The sequence below is a fragment of the Hemitrygon akajei genome, chromosome 8 (genome assembly GCF_048418815.1).
Source record: "Hemitrygon akajei chromosome 8, sHemAka1.3, whole genome shotgun sequence".
Classification (NCBI taxonomy): Eukaryota; Metazoa; Chordata; class Chondrichthyes; order Myliobatiformes; family Dasyatidae; genus Hemitrygon; species Hemitrygon akajei.
Window position 1 is genome coordinate 72,175,812 of NC_133131.1, and position 27,984 is coordinate 72,203,795.

At 47.2% G+C, this 27,984-nt stretch overlaps 1 protein-coding gene across 1 annotated transcript in view; it reads left to right on the forward strand.

The window, feature by feature from the left end:
- Positions 1 to 401: 401 nt before the first annotated feature.
- The window catches only part of LOC140731981 (cryptochrome-1-like), a 200,038-nt gene continuing 172,455 nt past the window's right edge, over positions 402 to 27,984 (forward strand). Inside the window, exons 1-2 of the mRNA XM_073054031.1 lie at positions 402 to 658; positions 18,325 to 18,433. Of these exons, the coding sequence (XP_072910132.1) occupies positions 501 to 658; positions 18,325 to 18,433 (267 nt within the window). The 5' untranslated portion in view covers positions 402 to 500. The remainder of the gene's footprint in view (positions 659 to 18,324; positions 18,434 to 27,984) is intronic.

Below are 27,984 nucleotides of genomic sequence, written 5' to 3' on the forward strand. Positions count from 1 at the left end.
GGGGTGTCTGACGGTGCGGCTGGCCTCAGCAAGTCCGCCAGACTATTTCAGCAACCCTCTTTCTGCGGGTTTGATGCTGAGGTTGGGATTAGCGCGGAGAGAGTGCAGGGCAGCGCCTTCAGGAGGACTGAGGTTAGAATTAGAGGGAGGAGTGTTAAAGTCGAGATGTTTGATGTCTCGTTGGGAGTTTGAGATCCAGGGCGGCAGTCGAGGAAGATGAGGAAGGTTGGAGACGGGAGAAGGAAGGGGCCATCGGTGCGGTCTGGCGAGTCCTTGCCGAAAAGCCGGCACAGAGACTGTCTCCATCTGAATGAAAGAAGTGGGCGGCGCCTCGCTCCAGCCATTGACCAATCGTGGCGCGGAATCACGGCAGGGGGCGTGGACTTGCGCTGCGAGAAGCTGGGCCAGGAGGCGTGTGCGCATGCCCGGGCAGTGAGACTATGGGGATCCGCCGGGGCTGTAGTGCCGGACAGCAGCGTTAGCGATCGCGAAAGGAAACGATGGCGATCCACTCCATGCACTGGTTCCGCAAGGGGTTGCGGCTGCACGACAACCCGGCGCTGAGGGAGGCTATGCGGGGAGCGAGCACCGTCTGCTGCGTCTACATCCTCGACCCCTGGTTCGCCGGCTCGTCCAGTGTTGGGGTGAACCGCTGGAGGTGAGCGTGTGTCTCCCCTTACCCTCTCCCGAGGTTCGCTAGGACCGGCGGGGATCGGGGCCCTGGTAACGTGAACTCAGCTCGAATAGTCTCTGCGTAGTTGTTGACAGCGGCAGCTTGAAATGGGGCCAGTTATATAAACTCTTTATTAATGAAGCTGTTCCGTGTGGGTGTTGCCGCGTCAACCAGGCACTTCATTCAGTTTTCAATGTAAATTTATTATCAAGTACGTATATGTCACCGTATACTACCCCGAGGTTCATTGAGGTTGCTATAGCTCGGGGTGGTAGTGGGGAAAAGCCCCCACTACCTACCTATTAGATGCTCCAATGACACACGTCTCCAACAGCCTCTGATAACCAAGTCCGGCACCTGGTCTTCACGTGTGGCTCAGCTAGTAAGCCCGGCTGAACCGTTTCTACTGACAGGAGAAGGGGCAAAGGTGGGTTAGTGGGACTTTAAAACCAGCCGCTTCGGGCAGATCGGGATTTTCAGCCGTTCTTGGCGGCTCATCTGGGAGAGGGAAAACTCTGATCTCAAACCTCCGCTGCCTTGTGGTTATACCCACTCACGGGGAAGACTTTGGGAGTAAACCCCGAGGGGAAAGTCTGGAGCTGTAGTCCCTAAGGCAGTCCTACGTTGAGTTCAGCGCTGACGGGCAACATCGTGACGCCGCTGGTACCGAACTGTATCGGTCCCTGCCGTTCCTTTAGATTCACCGGCTACGTGGAGAGGGGCAGCTTGCATGTACTGTCCACATTGTACTGCCCAGGTTTGTGGATCACCTAGACAGCTAGGATGCAACATCTATGGTCGACCCAACCAGCGAAGAGCATCAAATGTAAATTTATCCAAGTACATTTATGACACCATATGCTACCCTGAGATTTTTTTTCTGGGGGGATTCACAGTAGAGACAAAGAAGTATAATCTTTGTATCTGTATAGGGCCAGTGTCCTGGGCATTTGCCGGACTTGCTGCTGTTTCACCTGAAAGAGAAGGGGGCGGGGTTGTTTCACAACATTGACCAATCAGAGCGCAGGACCGAAAAAGGAGGGTGGAGTTTGCGCTGAGGGAAACGCGGCCACTGGCGTGGGTCTTTGCACATGGACAGTTTGTTGTCTTGTCCACCCTGTTGAGTGTGGTCTCCCACTGATTCTGTTGTCTTTCATGGCGTTTACTGTGCATACCCACAAGAACATAAGTCTAGGGGCTATATATGGTGACATGTATACGTTATCTTTGACAGGGCACAGATCTGGCGTCCAAGTGGGAAGTGTTTATAATAATTCTTTTAAACACTTTGTTTCAAAATTAAAATTAAAATGCTCTGAATGCTCAGCAGTTGGAGCAGCATCTGCAGAGAGGGATAGTTGGTATTGCAGGTTGAAGACACTGTGTCAGAATGTGTTTTTTTTTATTCAGTATGAATGGTTCTCCTGTCATTCACAGTTGCCTTGTGAGACCAGGAACTCAACTGAGTCTGAGTCTGCCTTGGCAATTGGACCTTTCAAAGGAATAGTTCTGTTGTACACGATGGATGCCTAGACTTTAATTTTCTCATTGGAATTTGGTTATTTCTAATTTGGCCATTCTGCCTATCAGGCCTGCTCGTGGCTGATTTAGTATCCCTCTCAACCCCATTCTCCTGCCTTCTCCCCCAAAAACTTTGACACCCTGACTAATCAAGAACCTATCAACCTCCGCTTTTAAATATACTCAATGACTTTGTCTGTGGCAATGAATTCTTTCTCATCTCTGCCCTAAAGGGATGTCCTTCTATTTTATGAGATCCTAGACTCTCCCGCTATCGGAAACATCTTCACCACATCCATTCTTTCTACGCCTTTCAATATTTGATAGGTTTCGGTGAGATCCCCACCCATTCCTCTAAACTCCAGTGGATCAGGCCCAGAGCGTCTGGATACTGCCAGTCCTTCTGAGTGCTTGGGATATTTTGTGCTTTATTGATTTATTTAGAGATACAATGCGGAATTGGTCTTTTGAGCAACACCACCAGCAGACCACTGATTCAACCGTAACCTAATCACAGGACAATTTACAATAACCAGTTAACCAGTATGTCTTTGGACTCTGGGAGGAAACGGGCACCCGGAGGAGATCCAAGCATTCAATGTGGAGGGCATACAAGCCCCTTATAGGTGACACCAGAATTTACTCCATTCTCTGATGCCCCGAGGTGTTTTACTGCTTTACTGCAGTGATGCTCAAATCTAGACTGATTCAGAATAATTTGTCTAACTTGTAGGGAAAGTTTGGAAAAGTTCACTTCTGTGTGGACACTCTTGCTTGTGTGCTAAACTCTTTTGTGAGTGGGTCCACATTTTCCTCCCACCATTGAAAGCAGATATTGTTCTCTGGTACAGAAAATCTCCAGAACAGTGATGGAGCTTACATTCAGAATGGACAGCTGGTTTTTTAAACTACCCTGGTGATTAATGGAGTACAGTTGAACGGGAAGTAATTCTAATGTGCTCAATGAATGAAATTAAATAGTAATGTATAGTCACTAGTAGCTGTAGGTGTGACTGGAATTCTTTCTCAGAAATCGCTCCTATGTACGCTCAGTGGCCACTATACTAAGTACAGAGTTTACCGAATGGAGTGGAACTCAGTGTGGATTTCTACTGTAACCCAGCCACCTCAAGCTGCAATGACCTTTCATTCAGAGAAGCTCTTCTGCACACCACTGCTGTGATGTGGTTCTCTGAGTGGCCTTCCTGCCAGCCAGAACCAGTCTGGCCATTCTCCTCCGACCTCTCTCATTAACAAGGCATTTTACACCCACAGAAATGCCGCTATCTGGATGATTTTTCCCCCCTGTTTCTCGCACCATTGTCTGTAAACTCGAGAGGCTGTTGTCTGTGAAAACTCCAAGGTATCTGCCGTTTCTGAGATACTTAAATCACCCCGTCTGGCACCAATGCTCAGTCACTTAGATCACATTTCTCCCCATTCTGATGTTTGGTCTGAACAACAACTGAACCTTTTGACCATGTCTGCGTGCTTTTATGCATCGAGTTGCTGCCGGATGAATGGCTGATTTAGATTAAAAGAGCAGGTGTACTTAATAACATGGCCACTGAGTGTAGGATGTCTTTAGAGCAATGTTGTTTATTTCAGATTCATTTATTTATCATACGTATATCAAAAGACGGTGAAATAAGTCCTTTGCATCAGCGACCGGCATAACTCAACAATGTGATGGGGGCACCCCACGTGTCACCACACATTAGATTTTCTAGGTGCAATATTATGCACACAGGAGCTTCTTCAGATGCTGAAAATCCAGAGCAGCACACACAAAATACCAGAGAATCTCAGCAGGTCAGGCAGCATCTGTGGAGGGGAATAAACAGTCAATGTTTCAGGCTGAGACCCTTCATCAGGACTGGAAAGGAAGGGGGATACGCTAGAATAGGAAGGTGAGGGGAGAGTTGGAAGACAAACTAGAAGCTGATAGGTGAAGCTAGGAGTGTGGAGGAGGGGGATAAAGTAATAAGCTGGGAGGTGATATGTGGGAAAGACAAAGGACTAGATAAGAAGGAATCTGATAGAAAAAGGAAGTGGACCATGGATGAAAGGGAAGGAGGAGGGGCACCAATGGGAGGTGATAGGTGGGTGAGGAGAAGAGGTAAGAGGCAAAGTGGGGGAATGGAAGAAGAGGGAAGGGAAAAAAATAATGGAGGTTGGAAACACCAATGTTTGTGCAATCGGGATGGAGGCTACCTGAACAGAACATGAGGTGTTGCTCCTCCAGCCTGAGAATGGCCTCATCTTAGCACAAGAGGAGGCCATGGACTGACTCATCGGAACGGGAAAATGGATGGGCATTAAAACGGTGGGCCACTGGAATACTGTGAAGTTTGATGACTGGATGGGTCTATTGCAGAGGGATGATGGTGTGGGAAAGGGTGGGAGTGTTAGGTGGGGGAATGTTCATTGAATCAAAGGGATTAGTTCCATATTTAGTGGTGTAGGTGTTGGAGAGACTGATCAAAGCTTGAAATCACTTCCAGTTAATGAAGTGTCCAAACAAAATCAATATTCTCCGGCTTGCTGTGAAGGAAATCATGGTAAATCTCCTATATTTAGCTAACATGAAGTGAAAACATATGAAACTTTCCTTTTGTATGCTTATTACGAAATGGAGTGGATTCTCATTAATTCAGCCATTGGTTAATCAGGGCAGCTGCTTATTTGAGACAACTCTTGAGGAACAAAAGCCAGTCGAGGAAATAGCCAGAGCTCTGTTCGTTTATTTTGGGATATTACACTGCTTAATTTGGGCAGGAGACTGTTGCCGAACGCCAGTTGCACATACTTTTGTGGCTGTTAGACAACCATGCTTCGAGCGAGCAGTTTTTAAACAGCGTCAGCTGCATGTGCGTATGTTCAAAAAGTAGTGATTTTTGTCACTGATGGTTGGCACGAAATAAGCAGAGAGATAATTCAGAACTGTTCTGCTCAGTGTAATTCCAAGTGTTGAGGCTCAGAGATGCCAGAAACAGCCGAGGCTGAAGATGGAAGAATTTCACTACTTCAAGTTAGGAACTGCGAAGAATTTGAAGGTATTGACAATCATCGTGAATGTTACAATGAAAATGAAGATTTGGAGGATGCAATCATCAATAGCATAGTATGAAGACAGTCCACTATCTGTGCTGATTTTATTCATTGCGTACACTGAATGAATTCGTCCATTGATAACTATCAGGAACTAACACACTATTTTATAATACTGTAGTGGTATTGATAGTATTCTAATTTGTTAAGTAGTTTCATTTAAATGCATAGTTTTGTTATTCAGTATGTCTTTGTTATACCTTTTTAATTTTCCATGACGCTCTGGCTAATTGGGGTAGCCGCTAAATTAATCCCAATGCATCTCATTAACTGGAATCCACTGTAGGTGATTCTTAGGATCCACATAAACAATGCCACAGGTAATATGTTTTCAGTGCAGGTCTGACTACCACATTATCAAATATAGTAAAAGAGTTCTCATTTGCATTGGATCCTTAATGAAGTAAGGCTGAATATAGAGCACAGGAGTGTCACCAATTGAATACTGGCACAAAACAATTTCTACATGGCTATGTAGGAGCAGAGAGATCTGGTGTTGAATATGCATTAGTGTTTGCAAGTGGTATGATGTACCAAGAGAGCAAGAACAGGAGGCTCTAGACCTGATAAGTAGAGAGATGTAATCAGAATCCCTCACCAACTCCCTCCACTCGTCCACCAGCAAATTAAATTTAACACGAGGAAGTGGGAGTTCCACCACTGAGCGCATCTACATGAAGCATTGTCACAGGACAGCAGCGTCCATCATCAAGAACCCCCATCATCCAGGCCATTCTCTTCTCACTGCTGCCTTAAAGAAGAAGGCACAAGAGCCTCAGGACACAGTCATTACCCCTCAACCATCAGGCTCTTGAACGAGAGGTAATAACTTCACTTGTCCCATCACTGAACTGTTCCCACAACCTATGGATTCACTGTCAAGGACTCTCATGTTCTCAATATTTATTGCTTATTTATTTATTACTATTATTTCTGTATTTTCTTTCTTTTTGTATTTGCACAGCCAGTAGTGTTTTGCACATTGGTGTTTGTTGGTCCTGTTGTCTCCAGTCTTTCAGTGATTTATTCTGTTTCTTGTACTTATTGTACTTCAGGGAGCGCAAAGCGCAGGAACAAATATCACTGTGATGATTGTACGCTCTAGTATCAATTGTTTGGTGACAATAAAGTATTTGTATTGTATTGTGAATGGCTCCAAGAAAAAGAGTCCTGATGAAGGGTCTCTGCCCGAAATACCTAACTGTTTATTTATTTCCTCAGATGCTGCCTGACCTGCTGAGTTCCTCTGCATTTTGTGTGTTACCCCTGAATGCAGTTGGCATGCAATTCTAAATTGAAAGGAATTTTAAACACACAAGATAACACAGAAGCTGGCAATGTAGAGCAACACATCAGGACTGGAAAGGAAGGGGCAAGAAGCCAGAATAAGAAGCTGGGGGGGGGGGGGGGCTAGAGGAGGAGTACAACTGGCAGGTGATTGGTGAGACCAGTTGAGGGGGGAAGGTGGGTGTGCGGGTGAAGTGCTGGTGAAGAAGGAATCAGAGGTAGGTGAGAAGGGGTAAGAGGGGAGCCAGCTCTGTGGTGCAGCCTAATATACATTCTCCACACATACTATCAATCATAGATCGCCACCATCCAGGCCATTGTAGGTTCACTCTGCTCCCATCAGGCAGGAGGTATAGAAATCTGTATTCACAGACCAGGTTCAGCAACAGCTACTTCCCCTCAGTCGTTGATATTTTGGCCTGAGCCCCTTCTTCACAGCTGGAAAGGAAGGAGGCCAGAGCCGGAATAAGAGGTGGGGCAGGTGTATTGGGTTGTAACTCTAGAACATAAAACCAACTGGAAGTAAAAGATGGGAGCCTGGGAGAACAATGTAGGGTTTTGTCTTCATTTTTTCAGAGAGGTGCGCACATGACGTGGTGGCATAGTGACGTGTGCCATTCACATACTTTTACACATAACCCCTAGAGAATTATATAACAATGTTTAATCAAATATATTAACAATATTACTGAAATACTAAATACACAACACTTCTCCCTGCTTAGCTATAAATTCCTACTCAATATGGAATGTGTGTGTGTGAGTAATTATATATATACATAATTATACAAAATATATATAATTATACTATATATATATTTAGTAAGACTATATAGATATTCACAGCATAGTAAGTTTTAAATTACCCCACTCAGCTGTCAATATTTAATCATTGTGGAGGATTTTACTCTTGTTGGATAACACATTTCCTGATGAGGTCGAGCTACTTTGCTTGGCAGGTGAGACTTGTGGCTTTGAACCAATCACAGGTCCTTGGCCCTCCTCCATGGTGGTTGTAGGAGCTGACTGTGATTCGGACAGCCCTGGACACCTTCCTCTCTAAACTCCTTGGCATCCTGAACAGCGCGTGGCAAGCTGTGCAGTCTGCGGATTTATCCCAGGGCACCAGGCAAAGCTTGGAGCCAGTGCTTTCATTTTGACTGCACCAAGATGACTGGCGTGCAGCTCCTCCTAGACGTCAGCTCTCAGCTTGGATGGGTCAACTCTCAATCCTCACATAATGCAACCACAGTCAAAGGCAAGTTTATCCTGGCACTGGTAAAAATGGTGGAACTGGGATTTCTGCTGCACATTCCAGCCATTTTGAGTGGCTGTGTAGACCTAGCGAGTGTGGTTTCTTTTCTGGTTTCCCTTTGGATTATCCCTGTTGTAATAGGGAAACATTTGATTCGTGTTGGGAAGAATATGTTAAGGGGAGTCCTCTTGTAAATTTTTCAGTTATAGGACAACCCATCAGTTTTTGCATGATTAGCCATCCTCTTGAGTTCGATATTGTAATTGTGACCTCCAAGGAACAGAGCCCATCTCTGCATTAGTACTGCTGCTGTCAGTGGAACACCCTTCTCCAGATTGAAAACGGACACCAATGGTTGATAATCAGTAATGAGGGTAAACTCTCTCCCATACAAGTACTGGTTCAAATATTTTGTATCCCACACCAAACTCCAGGCCTCTCTATTGATCTGTGGGTAATTTTCCTCTGCAGTGGTAATGGAACGTGATGCCAAGGCTATGGGCATTCACTTCCATCACTCATAATGTGACATGACTGCACCTCTATCATAAGGTGAGGCATCACAGATGACCTTTTCTGGATAATGTGGATCATAATGTGTGAGTAGAGTGTTTGGTGTCACCACTTCCTTAGCCTATTTGAAACCAGCCTTACACAGCTTTGTTGATTGCAATTTCTTCCTGATCTGTAGCAATGAGTTCAGGGGTGGAGCACATTGACCAGGTTTGGCAGGAACATGTTATGGTAATTGACAAGTCCTTAAAAGGATCACAACTGTGACATGCCCTTTGGCCTTGGGGCATCCACCACTGCTTGAATTTTCTCAGCACACTTGTGTGATTCTTGTGCATCATCGGTGTGTTCAATTATTTTCTCCAGAGTACGTTCTTGGTTGGATATCTGCAGGTATCTTTGAAATGCTGTTCAGACTCATTTTGTTGAGTGAAACGGTCAAGCCAGTGTCCAATTCCATTTTAATTAATTTTCTGTTCACTTCTGGTGTAAGCCATATTGGTCATCTCCTGTTAGTTTTCACATTGTAAATCTCAGTCCTGTGTCACACTCATCATTATCATTGGCATGCAGGTTGGTGCTCTGTTTGAAATTGTTTCTTGACTTTATATTTTTATCACATCCCTGTGTAGTCCATTTATTTTTGTCTGTCTGATATGCTCCTTGTAAGTATCTTACTTTGTTACATTTTCTGCAAGTTTTGCCTTTAAACCTGCATTGAAAAATTTTCCAAGAATAATCATGGTTACGAGACCATGATCGCCTACATCATACGACACTACACAAAATGATGATAATGTAGCGATGTACTACATACAGAGCTAGAGACAACGACACGCAGTCAGTAAGTCGTTTCGAGACTAGTTTATTCAAACTTCGCGGCGCTGGCATTTAATCCCTAGTGCCCGCCCTCTCCGGGCGGAAATGATGTCAGAGGTGCATTATCAAAGTCTCTCCCCGTGCGCTGGCTATTTGTGAGCCGGTTCTCCTGCGCAGGAAGTGGGTCACCACATAACCCCACCCCCCAGAACCGGCGATACACCCCCCCAATGTCCACAGTCTGGATCAGCCTCTGTTTGGGAGGTCTGCCTCTGCGCCTCTGTGCCTGAACCTCGACCAGCTGCGCCAAGTCCACATGGGCCGGCTTGAGTCGTCCACCGTGAAAACCTCCTCTCTCCCCCCAATGTCCAGAACTTTCGTGGACCCATTGTTGTTGATCACCTTGAACGGCCCCTCGTACGGCCACTGTAGCGGTGCCCGGTGTCCGCCCCTTCGTACAAACACAAACTTACAGTTCTGCAGGTCTTTGGGTACATGGGTCGGGGTCCGTCCATGCTGTGAAGTGGGTATGGGGGCCAGGTTACCGAGCCTCTCACGTAGCCTGTTCAGGACTGCTGTGGGTTCTTCCTCTTGCCCCCTTGGGGCTGGTATGAACTCTCCCGGGACGGCCAGGGGTGCGCTGTACACCAACTCGGCCGACGAGGCGTGCAGATCCTCTTTGGGTGCAGTGCGAATTCCAAGCAGGACCCAGGGAAGCTCGTCCACCCAGTTAGGTCCTTTCAGGCGGGCCATGAGAGCCCACTTCAAGTGATGGTGGAAGCGTTCCACTAGTCCGTTCGACTGTGGGTGGTAGGCAGTTGTGTGGTGTAGCAGCGTTCCCAACAGGCTGGCCACAGCCGACCACAGGCTGGAGGTGAACTGGGCGCCTCTGTCGGAGGTAATGTGGGCCGGTACCCCGAAGCGTGCTACCCAGGTTGCGATCAGTGCTCGGGCGCAGGAATCGGCAGATGTGTCGGTGAGCGGGACCGCCTCTGGCCACCTCGTGAACCGGTCTACCATAGTTAGGAGGTACCGCGCTCCTCGGGACACTGGTAGGGGGCCCATGATATCCACACGAATGTGGTCGAACCTCCGGTGGGTGGGTTCAAACTGCTGCGGCGGGGCTTTAGTGTGCCGCTGCACCTTGGCTGTTTGGCACTGCGCGCACGTTCTGGCCCATTCACTGACCTGCTTGCGAAGTCCGTGCCACACGAACTTGCTGGAGACCAGCCGGACGGTTGTTCTGATAGATGGGAGCGCCAAACCGTGTATGGAGTCGAAAACTCGCCGCCTCCAGGCTGCCGGGACGATGGGGTGAGGTTGGCCGGTAGCCACGTCGCACAGGAGGGTCCTCTCACCTGGGCCTACGAGAAAGTCCTGCAGCTGCAAACCCGAGACTGCGGTCCTGTAGCTGGGCATCTCGTCGTCTGCCTGCTGCGCCTCCGCCAGTGCTGCATAGTCCACCCCCAGGGACAGGGCCCAGATAGCTGGTCTGGAGAGTGCGTCCGCCACGACGTTGTCCTTTCCCGAGACATGCTGGATGTCCGTCGTGTACTCGGAGATGTAGGACAGGTGTCACTGCTGGCGAGCTGACCAAGGATCGGACACCTTCGTGGTCAATGGTTTGTGGTCCATGAACGTGGTGAACGGCCTGCCTTCTAAGAAGTACCTGAAATGCCGGATTGCCAGATACAGTGCCAACAGCTCCCGGTCGAAAGCACTGTACTTGAGTTCGAGCGGTCGTAGGTGCTTGCTGAAGAATGCCAGGGGTTGCCAGTGCCCCTCGATGAGTTGCTCCAGCACCCCACCGACTGCTGGGTCAGATGCGTCCACCGTGAGGGCGGTCGGAACGTCCGTTCTGGGGTGCACCAGCATCGCGGCATCTGCCAAGGTTTCCTTGGCTTTAACAAAAGCGGCCGCGGCCTCCTCATCCCAAGTAATGTCCTTGCCTTTACCCGACATCAGGGTGTACAAAGGGCGCATGATACGGGCTACTGAGGGGAGGAAACGGTGGTAGAAGTTCACCATACCAACGAACTCCTGTAGGCCTTTGACCGTGTTGGGCCGGGCAAAATGGCGGATCGCATCTACCTTGGTGGGCAGAGGTGTTTCCGGGTCTTTGGTAATCCTGTGGCCCAGGAAGTCGATGGTATCGAGACCGAACTGGCATTTGGCCGGGTTGATCGTGAGGCCGAAATCACTCAGGTGGGAGTAGAGCTGGCGGAGGTGGGACAGATGCTCCTGACGACGACTACTGCTGGCTATAAGGATGTCATCCAAATAGATGAACGCAAAGTCCAGGTTGCGTCCCACCGCATCCATTAGCCGCTGGAACATCTGTGCAGCATTCTTCAGGCCGAACGGCATTCGGAGGAACTCGAACAGGCCGAACGGGGTGATGAGTGCTGTTTTGGGGATGTCTTCGGGGTGCACCGGGATTTGATGGTATCCTCGGACGAGGTCTACTTTGGAAAATATTCTTGCCCCGTGCAGGTTTGCTGCAAAGTCCTGTATGTGCGGCATGGGGTAGCGGTCTGGAGTTGTAGCCTCGTTCAGTCTGCGGTAGTCGCCGCATGGTCTCCAACCCCCGGCTGCTTTGGGCACCATGTGCAGGGGGGAGACCCATGGGCTGTCGGACCTCCGTATGACCCCCAATTCCTCCATCCTCTTGAACTCCTCCTTCGCCAGGCGGAGCTTTTCTGGGGGGAGCCTTCGTGCGTGGGCGTGGAGGGGTGGTCCCTTGGTCGGGATGTGGTGCTGAACCCCGTGTCTGGGCATGGCTGCCGTGAACTGCGGTGCCAGAATCGATGGAAAGTCCGCCAGGATTCTGGTGAATTCGTTGTCCGACAGCGTGATGGAGTCCAGGTGTGGGGCCGGCAACTTGGCTTCACCCAGGGAGAACGTCTGGAAAGTCTCGGCATGTACCAGTCTTTTCCCTTGCAAGTCGACCAGCAGGCTGTGAGCTCGCAAGAAGTCCGCCTCCAGGAGTGGTTGGGCCACGGCGGCCAGTGTGAAGTCCCACGTGAACCGGCTGGCACCGAACTGCAGCTGCACTGTGCGGGTGCCGTAGGTCCATAACGTGCTGCTGTTTGCGGCCATCAGGGTGGGTCCTGGCTTCCTGTTGCGGGTGTCGTACCCCGTCAGGGGCAAGACGCTGATCTCCGCTCCGGTGTCGACCAAGAAGCGGCGTCCCGACTGTTTGTCCCAGACGTACAAGAGGCTGTCCTGGTGGCCAGCCGCCATAGTCATTAGCGGCGGCTGTCCCTGGCCCTGGCCCTTGCAGGGTGGGCGACAACGGCGGGCTTTTCTGCCCCACCGCCGGTGGTAGAAACACCACTGTTCACTGTCCTCCTCACTCCTGCCTCTGTGTTGTGTGTGCCCGCCCCCCTGCCGGGCCTGGTCTGGTCCGCTGCTGGGCGCGTGGTCTGGTAATCTGACTGACGGACACCAGGCTCTCCCTCTTGGCTTTCCACAGCACGTCTGCCCAGGCCGCCACCTTCCAGGGGTCGCTGAAATCTGCGTCAGCCAGCAGCAGACGTATGTCCTCGGGCAGTTGCTCTAGGAACACTTGCTCGAACATGAGGCAGGGCTTGTGTCCGTCAGCCAAAGACAGCATCTCGTTCATCAATGCTGACGGCAGCCTGTCTCCCAAACCGGCCAGGTGAAGCAGGCGGGCACCCCGCTCACGCCGTGAGAGGCCAAAGGTCCCAATGAGCAGCGCTTTGAATGCTTCATATTTGCCTTCTTCCGGGGGCGACTGTATGAAATCCGCAACCTGGGTGGCCGTCTCCTGGTCAAGGGCGCTCACCACGTGGTAGTAACGCGTGGAATCAGAGGATATCTGCCGAATCTGGAACTGGGCTTCTGCTTGGCTAAACCACACGCGTGGTCGCAGCGTCCAGAAAGTCGGCAGTTTGAGCGAAACTGCGTGAACAGATGAAGAGTCGGTCATCTTTGATCCAAATCCCATTTGGACCGTCGGGGTCACCAATGTAGCGATGTACTACATACAGAGCTAGAGACAACGACACAGTCGGTAAGTCGTTTCGAGACTAGTTTATTCAAAATTTGTTGCGCTGGCATTTAATAGGGCTGAAGAATAAATTGGAATAAAGTTTATTTAATGAGTATAAAACAAAAGGAAATTGAACCTGATATTTGAAAGTTCGAAATAACATGGTATATGTCGCAATTATATGTGCATTGAAGACCAAATAAAGGAGTTGAGGAAAAGAACACAATGTGTTCAGAGGCTAAATTTAGTCATAATTATTGAGTCACATTGCACAGAGAATATGCAGCTTAAGTACTTTTGTGAAGTCTAAAATCCCTATGTTCACACCAATCAAACAACTTAATGATGCTGTTTGGCAGACAGCCAAAGTGCATGCTATTTTATGGCTGTGACTGTCTGATGCTTTACTTAGTAACGCAAGCAAGTAGAGAGAGCCAGATCTGATCTGAAGCACTTCTTTAATCGTCACAGAGTGGGTGAGAATATTGTTTTAGAATCAGAATCAGGTTTAATATCACTGACGTAAGTTGTGAAATTCGTTGTTTTGCTGCAACTGTGCAGTGAAATACGAGCAACAAACTATACATTAAATAAGAAATATCAATATAACAAAGTTTAATAAGAGGTGCAAATAGAAAGCAAAAATACTGAGGTGATATTCTTGGCTTCATTGTCCACTCAGGTATCAGATGACAGAGAGGAAGAAGCTGTTCCTAAAACATTGGTTTTCAGGCTCCTAAGAGTTCCACACCAATGGTAGCAATGGGAAGAGAGCATGTTCTGGTTGATAAGGGTCCTTAATGATGGACGTTGCCTTTTTGAGGCATCACCGTCTGAAGGTATCCTGGATGCTGGGAAGGCTCGTGCCCATGATGGAATTGACTGAATTTGGAACTCGCTGCAGCTTTTTCTGATCCTGTGCAGTGCCCCCACCCCCACACCCCCATACCCGACGGTGATGCCACCAGTTAGAATGCTCTCTGAGATACATCCATAGAAGTTTACGAGAGTTGTTGGTGACATATCAAAACCCCTCAAATTTAATTAATTCAAGTTAGAATTGATGTTCCAAGATAGATGCAATTCTGTGTGCAGCTCCAATGGGAACCATCAAATATTCCTATTTTGGACGACTACAACTGAAATCCACAATCGCAGCCATGGGTACTGCATTGTTTTGATCTTCAAAACCGGCAGACCCTAAACTGCAGGCTCAGGTCGCGAGTGCAGTTTCACTTTATGAGAAAGGGAACAAGGACCGAGTGTTGGGCTGCAAGTAAGGTTGCTGTACAGACCCCTTAGAGACTCTTCTCATTACTATCCTGCCGATGAACGTACGGTCTCTGGAAAATAAAACTGAAGACCTCTGAGCAGGATTACAGTACCAGAGGGACATCAGAGACAGCTGTGTACTTTGCTTCACTGAAACATGGCTCACCCCCTCCATTTTGGATGCAGCAATCAGCCCGAAGGCTTTCCCATCTGTTGCATAGACGGGACGTGGAGGTAGAGGGGGTGGAGTGTGTTTTATGGTGAACTCACTGTGGTACACAGATGTGGCAGTTCTGTCCCACTCCTGTACATCTAGCGGTCGAGGGTCTGCCGAGGGAGTTTTCACCCATCATCCTGGTGGCAGTGTACATCACACCCCAGCCAAGTTCAGGCAGGGACTGGAGGAGCTGGGCATCGAGATCGGCAGGAATCAAACTGCACACTCTGAAACCTTCCCGAGCACTACAGGGGATTTCAACCGGGCCAGAGGTGAAGAGGCCTCTGACCAACCTATCACCTGTGGAACTGGAGGACCCAGCAAGTGTGGCCACTGTTCCACCACTTTCAAGAGAGCTTACCATGCCATCCCATTCCTGCACTTTGGAAAGTCTGATCACCTGGCTGTACTTCTACTCCCTGGCTGGGACTAAAGACCACAGCACCAGTGGGGAGGACCAAGAAGGCATGGTCAAGGGAGGCAGAGGAGCACTTACAGGACTGCTTTGAGTTGGTGGACTGGACGATATTCAGGGACTCATCTTTGAATCTGAATGAGTCTGTCGCAGTTGCCATCACTGAGACCTGTGTGGAAGAGTGTGTGTCTTCAAGAACATTCCAGACCAAATGCTGTGGCTGGACCAGGAGGCCCGCAGTTTGCTGAGGGTTCTATATCAGCGATCTGCAACTACATACATCAAGTCCAGGTATGACCTACAGAGAGGAAAAACAATTCTGATTAAAATTAGAGATGGAATCAGATGCAGGTAATTTCTATCAGGGTTTGCAGGCTATTACTTCCCACAAAGCAAAACCTAACGCCATGAAGGGGTGTGATCTTCACTCACCTTTCATGCACGCTTTGAAAGGGAGAATACAAATACCTGTGTGCGTCTCCACAGCATCTGGTGACCCTGTGATCTCTGTCTCGGAGGCCAGCCTCAGAACATCTTTGAAGAGGGTGACCCCTCACAAGGCCTAATGCTATTGAATTCTTTTTCCAAAGGAGTGAATGTCTCACCAGTCTGGCTTGTCAGAAATTGTGACAATCCTCCACTGCAAAGCACAGATCTATTTGAATCCAGGGACATGAGATCTCCTCACCACCACAACCCCCACCCATCCCAGGTATTTGCTTTATCCTCTTATAGTCTGTAGTTAGCTTGGATATGTTGAATACAAGCTGAACGTGTTGTTCTTTCCAGCTTACAGAGAGGATTTAGAGTGGTTCACAAGAAATGATTCCAGGATTGAAAGACTTGACGAATGAAGAACATTTGATGTCTCTGGGCCTCTACTCACTAGAATTCAGAAGGATGGGGGGAGGAATCTCATTAAAATCTATCAAGCATTGAAAGGCCTCAATGGAGTGGACGTGGAGAGGATGTTTCCTATGGTGGGGGAGTCTAGGACCAGAGGACACAGATAGAGTGGATGTGGAGAGGATGTTTTCTATGGTGGGAGAGTCTAACACCAGAGGGCACAGATAGAGTGGATGTGGAGAGGATGTTTTCTATGGTGGGGGAGTCTAACACCAGAGGACACAGCCTCAGAGTAAAGGACATCCATTTAGAACAGAGATGAGGAGGAATTTCTTTAACCAGAGAGTGGAATTCATTGGTACATTTAAGGCAGAGGTTGACAGATTCTTGATTAGTCAGGGTATGGAGGGATACGGGAAGAAGGTAGGAGACTGCGACTGAGAGGGAAATGGATCAGCCATGATGCGATGGTGGAGCAGACTCGATGGGCCAAATGGCCTAATTCTGCTCGTATATCTTATGGTCTCAGATGGGGACACCATGGTAATGCAACACTATTTCAACTCAGCCTCGGGGTTCAGTTCCAGCCCTGTCTGTAAGGAGCTTGTACGTTCTCCATGTGACTGCGTGGGTTTCCTCCCGGTGCTCTGGTTTCCTCCCACAGTCCAAAGACCTGCTGGTTAATTGGTCCAGCGGTGCGGCTCGTTGGGCTGGAAGCACCTGTCCCGCACTATATCTCAGTTAAGAATGGAGCCTTTGGAAATTAGTGTTGATGGATATTGTTGATCCAAGGTGAACTCGTTGCTCTTTCCTGGCCTATAGCTACTGAATTAAGAACGGAGCATTTGGAGAGGAGCGTTGATAGCCTTTAACAGTTTAACAAAGTGGCTGTCAGGCTCTGAATGAGAAAGTGGCCTGCTGTGCTGGAGATCTGCCTGACTGCCCAAACTAGATATTAAAGTGCATGATTGGAAAATGTTTGTTGCCGTTGTTGAATTGGACTGTAAAGTTGTAGTTTTGATTATAGTTTAATTCATGCTTTGAACTTTTAGTACTCTATTACCTATATACATTTAATTGTTCAGTTGGATTTTATTTTATGGTTGCAGTTGCCTTTGTATCTTTCTGGAAACTTCTAAGTTCCAGTGGCGGGTATTGCATTATTTGAATGAGGCTGTCTTATTGCAGTGCTAGCACTGGAAAGCAAATTCCATCATCAAGGACCCCCATCACCCAGGACATGGCCTCTTCTCACTGCTGTCATCAGGGAGGAGGTACAGGAGCCTGAACACACACACTCAACCTTTCAGGAACAGCTTCTTCCCCTCCGCCAACAGATTTCTGAACGGACAATGAACCCATGAACCCTACCTCACTCTGGTGTTCTCTTTTTGCATTACTTTATTGTATTTAACTTTCTTTTTTAAGATATACTTATTGTAATTTATAGTTATTGGCCAAGTACTGCTGTTACAAAACAACAAATTTCGCGACTTATGCTAGTGAACCAGATTCCGAAGGATTTGTAAGTTCAACAGGATCTGCATCACAATGTAAATTAAACTAGAAACATCGTAAAGGGTTGAAGGAGAGGGGAAGAAGCTTGAAGTGTCTTCATGAAAGCCATGTTTCCAGTCATGGAGCATACGGATCTTGGACCTCCAGAAAGTGTCCACAGAAGGGTGATTGGTAAGTTTGTGGCCTAAGGTAGAAGGAGATGAGTTATACAGCTCTCGTTACATGCACATGCAGGTCAACTCTTCGAGCGATTATGCAGAAAGTTTGAAGCTAATAACTCATCTCTTTCTACCATAGACCACGAACTTATCGATCACCCCTGATGAGTTATTAACTTCAAACTTTCTGCATATTCACTCGAAGAGTTGAACTGCACGTGCATGTAATGAGAGCTGTATAACTCATCTCCTATCGTAGGCCACGAACTTATCAATCACCCATCTGTGGACACTTTCTGGAGATCCACGACCACCGGACTAAATGTGTAAATGTAGGAGGGGACTATGTTGAAAAATAAACATGCTAGGTTTTCTAAAATTGACTCCTTCTACCTTAGGCCACAAACTTATCAATCCCCCCTCCTATAGAAGTTTGTCAAAGCTGAGTCATTAAGGGAGAATTAGAATGATTTGGTTTTGAAGTCTTTAATATATTTGTATCTATTGTAATGGTTTGTGTGAAGGTACTGGGACCCAGTGGTTTCCCTTCTATTTGCCTAAATGAATAGAGTATTAGAGATTGTTGTGTGATCCTCCTGTATTCTACGTTAAGTTCTCCCCTGGTTGGACCTGGCACCCAGGTCACTCTCGTCTTGCGTCTGTTTTATTATAAAAGAGATGATTTAGGAACTTTGTTTCACCAGATTCCTGCTGCAGTGTCTGGAAGACCTTGATGCCAGCCTTCGCGAGCTGAACTTGCGGCTGTACGTTATACGCGGGCAGCCAGCTGACGTTTTCCCTCGGCTTTTCAAGGCAAGTTCTCTATGTCTGAAGTTTACTCGCTGTCGTTCTTGCCGGTTAGATAGATTTTATATAAGTTCCATATTTTATTAGTCCATAAGACAATAAGGCATTGAAGCAGAATTTGGCCATTCAGCCCATCGAGTCTGCTGCACCATTCCATCATGACTGGCTTTATTATCCCTCTCAACCCCATTCTCCTGCCTTCTCCCCGTAACCTTGACTGATCTAGAACCTATCAGTCTCTGCTTTAAATATACTCAGTGACTTGGCCTCCACAGCCGACTGTTGCAATGATTCCCTGACCTCTGCTGGTAGACAAAACTTGCAATAACCCCGTCTCAATAACCTCTGGGCAGTGTGGAGGGTCAGAGGGCTCTTGGGGTCCGAGTCCATGGGACACTCAAAGCTGCTGCGCAGGTTGACTCTGTGGTTAAGAAAGCATACTGTGTATTGGCCTTCATCAACCGTGGGACTGAGTTTAGGAGCCGAGAGGTAATGTTACAGCTATATTAGACTCTGGTCAGACCCCACTTGGAGTACTGTGCTCAGTTCTGGTCACCTCACTACAGGAAGGATGTGGAAACTGTAGAAAGGGTGCAGAGGAGATTTACAAGGGTGTTGCCTGGATTGGGGAGCATGCCTTATGAGAATAGGTTGAGTGAACTCGGCCTTTTTTCCTTGAAGCAACGGAGGATATGAGGTGACCTGATAGAGGTGTATAAGATGATGGGAGGCATTGATCGTCAGAGGCTTTTTCCCAGGACTGAAATGGCTAGAATGAGAGGACACAGTTTTAAAGTGCTTGGAAGCGGGTACAGAGGAGATGACAGGGGTAAGTTTTCTACGCAGAGAGTGGTGAGTGCGTGGAATGGGCTGCCGGCAATGGTGGTGGAGACGAATACGATAGAATCTTTTAAGAGACTCTTGGATAGGTACATGGAGCTTAGAAAAATAGAGGACTATGGGTAACCCTAGGTAATTTCTAAGGTAAGGACATGTTCAGTACAGCTTTGTGGGCCAAAGGGCCTGTATTGTGCTGTAGGTTTTCTATGTTTCTAAACCACAGGTGATTCCGATTTGTTGCAATTGGCCACTTCCAGTCTTTGCTCACGTTAGGTGATCAGTATTCTCCAGCAGTTTATCCTGACAGTGATTATGCTTGTTTGGCCTTTCGAACCTTCACAACACAAAAGGGCATGTCAGCTCTCAGTTCATCAGTTTTTCTCCAGAGCCGCGGAACCTTTTGTTCCTCAGCCTATTATGCTGCCTTTATGAAAATGACAATTGAATTTGTTTCCAGGCAGTGGATTGTGTGTTGTGAGTACTGCGCTGGAAAAGGTTTCTTTCTTCACCAATTTGCCATGATTATGTATTTTCTGTTCCTTCATCCTGTTGCCAAGGTGGGAGGGGAGAATCGTTCTCTATTCTGATTGTATACACATCTAACACTTCTCCTTTCAAGCTTCTCTAAAGAGAACAAAGAGTACAGCAGGTTAAGAGCCTGGGTAGCAGCCAGGCTGTTAGGCTTTTTAACACTCTGCTGCCCCCCAGTACACAGTCTGAGTGCCCTGCCACCCTGTGTCCCCTTCCCACTCCCTAACTCACAGACACCCTCTCATCCTGCACCGGTCACTGTTGCCAGTAACGAGGTACTGTCTTACACAATCACGCTCCTCACACTTTATGTCAATATCCAGGCCGTGTCACTCAGGGACTTGTGCTGATACTATTCTGTGAGTGTATGTGCTGGATTGTAACTACACGAGCTGTGTGTGACTGTGTGTTTTACACCTTGGCCCCGCAGGAGCAATGTTTTGTTTAGCTGTATACATGTGAATAGTTGACAATTAAACCTGAATTTGAAATCCCTTCAGTCTGTCTACATAACCAAAGTCCCTCTTGTGCAAGGCCATTCCGCTAAGCAATTTGCAGCTGTACAGGGGCTGGAGCTGAACCGGTGTTTGGATTAGACCTTATTTGTTCGGTCTTAGAAAGCGTAATTTATTAAACCCCGGGTTCTGTATCCCATACTTCGGAAACCTGTGCACATATTAAACCAGACTTCTCTCTGCCTTTAATAACCTTATCAACTTTCTTCATCAAAATCTGCCTGGTTATGATCTGCACTTTCTCTGTGACCGTTACATATCAATCTGCATTATTATTGTTTTACCTTACTCTAACTTGCTTTGGGGAGGAGGATTTGGGGGTTGATGTGTCTGATCTGTTTTGTTTGTTGTTTTCAGTGTGGGAGGAGGGATTTAGGGGTTGATGAATCTGTTCAGTTTTTGTTTTTTTATGGGCAGATGGGATTTGGAGTTTGATGATCGAGCTGCCTTTCCTCTTCTTTGGTTTCATAGATACCTGGAGAATTGAATGATTTCAGAGTTCTGTACTTTGATAATTGATAAACCTTTAAAACAAAGTGCAGTGTGTAATGATATGATCTGTATGGACAGTATGCAAGGCAAACTTTTCACTGTATCATGGTGCCTGTTGCCAATCTAAAAGGGCGGAATAGTCTCTTATTTTCTGTTTATCAGTTTTCCTCTTGACCATTACCCCAACCATCATGATTTTACTAGGTCCTGGACACTGGGTTTCCTCCCACAGTCCGGTTCAGGACTCATTGTAAATTATCCTGTGATTATATCGGTGGGTGCTGGGCAGTGTGGCTCAAAGGAGCAGAAGTGCCTGATCCGTGGTGCATCTCTACATAAATGTCTTCTCTTGCACAGACAGATGAAGAATACTTAACTTAAGACCTCCATTCATCTTTTTTTTATTCTCCATAAATGTGTATAATCCCCCCTTGTGCCGTTCATTTGTCCCGAAGTCGTCTTGATTCCCTTTGCTGTCTCTTGTTCCTCTCTTTACCTTTACCAGCCCTCAGTAGTGTCAGTAACACTATACTGTTGTTACATTAGCGTGCTCCTCACACTTTATGCCAACCTACCAACCTTCAGGCCATGCCACCCGGGGACTTGTGTTGGTACTGTTCTGTGAGTGTACGTGCTGGATTGTAACTGCATGTGTTGTGCGTGATGTGTCTGTATTTGGCCTCATCTCTCTTTGGCAATAGGAAAGGTTCCAGAGGAGGTTCACAAGAATGATTCTGGGAATGAAAGGGTTAATTTATGAGGCGCTCTGGGCCTGTACTCTCTGCCGTTTGGAAGAATGAGGGTGGGATCTCATTGAAACCTATTGAATAGTCTAGATGGAGTGGATGTGAAGAGGATGTTTCCTGTAGTGGGCGAGTCTAAGATTGGAGGGCACAGCTTCAGGACAGAGGGATGCCCATTAGAACGGAGATGAGGAGGCATTTCTTTAGCCAGAGGGTGGTGAGTCTGTGGAATCCATTGCCACAGACAGCCATGGAGGCCAAGTCATTGGGTGCATTTAAAGCAGATAGGTTCTTGGTTAGTCAGGGTGTCAAAAGGTGCAGGGAGAAGGCAGGAAAAAGGGTTGAGAGGGATAATAAATCAACGATGATGGGGTGGTAGAGCAGACTCTGGGCAGAATAGCATAACTTTGCTCCTCTGTCTTAAGGTCTTAATTTTTAAACTGACATCTGCTGTACATCCCAATCTCCAAGGTTATAATGTGCTCTCATCGTCCATTCCTTGGGTTTCAAAGAACTTGAATCTCTTTCATCATCTAGGAGATTTTTGGTTTGTTTGTTCTGCTTGGCCTGGACCCAAACCATTTCCTCTCAAGAGTTGCTCATAGTTCAATCCAATTTGGCACTCAGTAAACAATAGTTCTTCCAGCTGAGTATTTGTACTCGAGATGGCTTTGTCCATAATTAGCCCAAGCCCAATGATCAAGGATCACTCTTCCTTGCATGACTCTAGAGCCAGGTTCAGTTCCTGCCGCTGTCTGTGAAGAGTTTGTACATTCTCCCCGTGACTGCGTGGGTTCACTGATGCTCGAATTTCCTCCAACATTCCAAAGACGTGCTGGCTAGTAGGTTAATTGGTCAGATGGGTGTATTTGGGTGGATTCGTTGGGCCAGAAGGGCCGCTTATTGTGCTGTATCTCTAAATCATGGGACAAGTAGTTTCCCACAAGGAGATAAGGATGATTTTTTAAATAATTAAACATGGAAATCAGAATGCTGGTATACATGTCCCAGCTTTGGAAGTTATCAAAAAAGCCAAGGAAGGCTTCTTTGATCTTAAACAACAACAAAAAATTGCTCACACTCATACAGAGGAAGATGTACTGATTCTCTTGGTCAACTTGAAGCAGAAATGGTAAAGGAAGAACCTTCTGCTAATGCATGATCAGTAAGGAGAGAGGTGAGAGGGCAAACCTCCGGTGCAGTTATCCTCTGAGAAAATGGTTGGAACATTGTCTTTTCCAGACAAAATGCATTTAGCCAGGGAGATGACACCACAACTCGTGGTAACATCTAGACATGAGTTGAGGCCATTTTGGGAGTTTGGTGGTTGAGGGGTAATAACTGTTCCTGAATCTGGTGGAGTGGTTCCTGAGGCTCCTGTGCTTTCTTCCTGATGGCAGCAGCAAGAAGAGAGCATGGCCTGGGTGATGGATACCACCTCTTTGAGATGCCTTTTGAAGATGTCCTCGATGCTGGGGAGACTAGTGTCCATGATGGAGCAGGCTGAATTTACAAACTCATTTCTGTACAGCCTGTGGATAGAACATTACAGTACAGGCCCTTCAGCCCATGACGTAGTGCCAGCCTTTTAACATGCTGAGGTTAATCTAACCCTCCCCTCCCACGTGCTGTAAGAATGGATGTCTGCGACACTACTTGAATGGATTTGTCTGTTCTGAGGCAGTGGCAGCTTCTAGCGTGTTGGAACTCCGCCCATTGGCCGCAATTCCAGCTCGTAGGCTGTTAGGATGCTGAACTGATTTTAGGAGCAGAACTGTGTCAAAGAGGGGCAAGAGTGATATCAGACCACTTCACTGATGCTGGGGAGGTAGTAATGGGGAACCAGGAACTGGTGGAAAAACTTTTGCATCAGTTTTCACTGTGGAAGACACTAACAGTATGGAGGAAGTTCCAGGTGTCAGGGGTCATGAAGTGTGTGAAATTACCATTCCTAGGGAGAAGGTTCTTGAGAAACTGAAAGGTCTGCAGGTAGATAAGTCACCTGGACCAGATGGTGTACACCCTGGAGTTCTGAGAGAGGTGGCTGAAGAGATTGTGAAGGCATTGGTAATGATCTTTCAAGAATCACTTGGAATGGTTCCTGAAGACTGGAAAATTGTAAATGTCACTCACTATTCAAGAAGGGAGAGAGGCAGAAGAAAGGAAACTATAGGCCAGTCAGTCTGACCTCAGTGTTGGGAAGACGTTGGAGTTAATTGTTAAGGGTGTAGTTTCAAGTTACTTGGAGGCACATGATAAAATAGGCCATAGTCAACATGGTCTCCTCAAGGGAAAATCATGCCTGATAAATCTGATGGAACTATTTGAAGAAATAACAAGTAGGATAGATGAAGGAGAATCAGTTGATGTTGGAGGCTTGGAGGCTGCTTTACAAGTTACGAGTCCATGGTATTACAGGAAAGTTTCCTGCATGGATAAAACAGTGGCTGATTGGCAGGAGGCAATAAGCGGGAATAAAGGGAGCCTGTTCTGGTTGTCTGCCAGTGACGAGTGGTGTTCCACAGAGCTCTGGGTTGGAACCAGTTCTTTTTACATTATATTGATTTGGATGATGGAATTGATGGCTTTTTGTAAAGTTTGCAGACAATACAAAGATAGGTGGAGGGACAGATAGTTTTGAAGAATTAGGCTACTAGAAGGATTTAGGCAGATTAGGAGAATGGGCAAAGAAATGGCAGATGGAATACAGTGTCGGGAAGTGTATGGTCATGCACTCTGGTAGAAGAAATGAAAGGGTTGACTGGTTTCTAAATGGAGAGAAAATACAAAAATCTGAGGTGCAAAGGGACTGGGAGTCCTTGTGCAGGCTTCATAAAGGTTAATTTACAGGTTGAGTCGGTGGTGAGGAAGGCAGACGCAATGTTAGCATTCATTTCAAAAGGTCTAGAATATAAAAGCAACGATGTAATGTTAAGACTTTATAAAACACTGGTGAGGCCTAACGGAGTATTGTGAGCAGATTAGGCCTCTTATCTTAAAAAAGATCTCCTGAAACATGGAGAGGGTTGAAAGGAGGTTCATGAAAATGATTCCAGGATTGAATGGCTTGACCTATGAAGAACATTTGGCTCTGGGCCTGTGCTCACTGGAATTCAGAAGAATGAGGGATGACCTCATTGAATGGTGAAAAGCCTTGATGGAGTGGATGTGGAGAGGTTGTTTCCTGTGGTGGGAGAGTTTAAGACCAGAGGACACAGCCTCAGAGTAGAGGAGTGTCCTTTTGGAATGGGGATGAGGAGGAATTTCTTTAGCCAGAGAGTGGTGAATCTGTGGATTTTGTTGTCACAGACAGCTCTGAAGTCTGTATGTATATTTAAGGCAGAGATTGATAGATTCTTGATTGGTCAGGGCCTGAATGGATACAGGGAGAAGGCAGGAAATTGGGGCTGAGAGGGAAAATGGATGAGCTGTGATGAAATAGTAGAACAGACTCAAAGGGCCAAATGGCCTAAATCTGCTCCTGTATCCTATATCTTATAACCTGGAGGACAACCTGTAGTACATTTTCCTCATTGTTGCCTAAATAATCCTTCTCTCTAATTTCCCTGCAGATTTTTGCCATTAATGTCACTCCACAACACACCCAGAAGTTGTATAGAGTCACAGACTATGACAACACAGAAACAGACTCTTTGGCCCATCTAGTCCATGCTGACTTAGTCCCATTAATCTACTTAGTCCCATCGACCTGCACCTGGACCACAGCCCTCGATATCCCTCCAATTCATGTACCTTTCCAAACTTCTCTTAGATGTTGAAATCAAACCCAAATCCATTACTTCTGCTGGCAGCTCGTTCTACACTCCAACCACCCTCTGAGTGAAGAAGATCACGTCATGTTCCCCTTAAACATTTCGCCTTTCACTCCTAACCCATGACCTCTAGTTCAAGTCTCACCCAACCTCAGTGGAAAAAGCCTTGCTTCAATTTACCTTGTCTATAGCCCTCGTAACTTTGTATACCTCAATGAAATCTCCCCTCATTCTCCTGCGCTGCAGGGACCCTACTAGATATTATTGAATACTTACTAGTCGTGTAGTATTCTCTTTATCAAATCTGCAGTGCAGCACCACATTCACTTTCATTTCTGTTTTCCCTAAGCATCTTGTATCAAGAATATTTAGATGTCAGTCCTGTCCTATGTCGAGCTAAGTCCTTGTAATTGCCACAATATCATAATTAAAGGCTATTTTATGCAGCAACTCAACCATTTAAACACCAGCTCAAAACCTATTTATTTAACTAATGTCTTTTTGTCTTTTATTTTCATATTTGTGTTTTATATCTGTAAAGCACTTTGAACGGTATCGCCTGTATGCAAAGTAACCTATAAATACACTCTCACTGAGTAGGTTTCGTGTCTTCATACACGTGCACGATAAAGCTCTTAGATCTTCACGTACCCTTGGTCTGATTCCATTTAATGCTGTGCTATTTGTTTCTCATCTAATCCTTTCAGCACCTTGTCGGCCCTGGCTGAGTCTCCGTCCCGATTTCCATCCTTGTGCAGATTAAGTTCAAGTTTACTGTCATCTGACAGCACATGTATACAACCAAACGAAACAATGTTCCTCCCAACCACAGTGTACCCACAAAACGTATATCACACACAGCACATACAACAAAATGTTACCGTAAATAAGTTGATAAAGTATAATTCAAAATTCTGTACAAATAAACACTGTCCTAGTGACAAGACCTCGGTGCTGGCAGGGTGTTCATTAGTCTCACAGCCTGAGGGAGGAAGCTGATACCCAGTCTGGCAGTCCTAGTCCTGATGAACCTCCTTCCTGATGGTAGTGGGTCGGGGGGGTGCCAGGGATCCTTTGGGCCCTTTGCCTGCAACGCTCCCGGTAAATGTCACAAATAGGGGGAGGGAGCCCACAATAATCCTCTCGGCGGTCTTTACTATCCTCTGCAGAGTCTTGTGCCTTGCAGCTTCCGTACCACACAGTGAAGCAGTCGGGCAGGATGTTCTCGGTGCTCCTATAGAGGGTTGTTAGAAAGAGGGTGGGGAACCTGGCCACAGCAGCTTTTGGAGCAAGCTTTGGTCCCAGAACCAGTTTCAGTCCCCACAAGTTGAAAGCCCTCCTACATGATCCCTTTAGCTGCACACCTTTCTGCTCCATCTTTCTGTCACGATCAACTGGTTGCTTAATGTTGTCATGGCCAGGCGCTGGGTCGAGGTGGGAGGATTTGAGATAAGGTCCCACTATTTGCTAAATGCTCCCGATGGTGTGAGCCTCAAATAGCCTCTGACAACCCAGACCAGCTCCTGCCCTCCACGTGTGGCTTAGTGACTAAGCCCGGCAGAACCGTTTCTACTGACAGGAGCAGGGCAAAGGCAGGTTACTGGCACCTTAAGCCCAGTCGCTTTGGGTAGATGGTGTTCGTCAGCCGTGGTTGGCAGCTCATCTGGGAGAAGGAAATCTCTGACCTCAAACCTCTGCTGCCTTGCAGCTACACCCACTCACGGGGAGAGCTTCGGGAGTAAACCCGGGGGTGGGGGGAATCTGGAGCTGGAGTCCCTCAGGCAGTTCCACATTGAGGTCAACACTGAGTGCCAACTCCTGCGATGTTGCTGGTGCCAAACTGTATCAGTCTCTGTTGTTCCTTAGGATTCATCAGCTGCATGGGGAGGGGGAGCCTGCCATATGGGCAACAGCTTCTCTCCATGTTGTACTGCCCTGGCCTGCATTTCACATAGACAGCTAGGATGCAGCATCCATGGTCAACCCCAACCAACGGAGGGCCTCATATGTTAGTACTTTATAAGTGGCATTGGCTGTGGGGGTGATTTCTCTCTTTTGTCCTGAACTTTCAATCTTGTTGGCTCCAGAATTACTCCTGTGAGCCTCCAGCAAAGATACCCCTCCTTTCCTCAGCAGCACAGCAGTGGAAACTGTGAGCAGCTTCAAACTCCTGGGAGGGCCCATCACTCACAACCTCTCATGGTCCCAGATCACATCCTACACAGTCAGGAAGGATCACCAACGTCTCTCCTTTGAGGAGGCTGAAGAGAGCTGGACTTCGCACATCCATACTCACACCATTCTACAGATGCACAGTAGAGCGAGTCACTGCTTGGTACGGAAACTGCTCTGTGGTGGACAGAAGGCCCTACGACGGGTGGTCAAACCTGCCCAGTGTATCAGCAGCACCAGCCTACCCATCATCAAGGACTTTATACAGAAAGGTTCCGGAAAAGAGCCAGTAACATTGTGAAGGATCCCACTCACCCTGCTCATGGACTGTTTGTCCCACTCCCATCAGGGAGGAGGCTACATAGCATCCACGCCAGGACCACCAGACTCAAAAACAATTACCTTCCCCAAGCAGTAAGGCTGATCAATACCTCCACCCACTAACCACCTCTCCACACCCCTAACCACCACTACTTTATCATTTCCTGTCA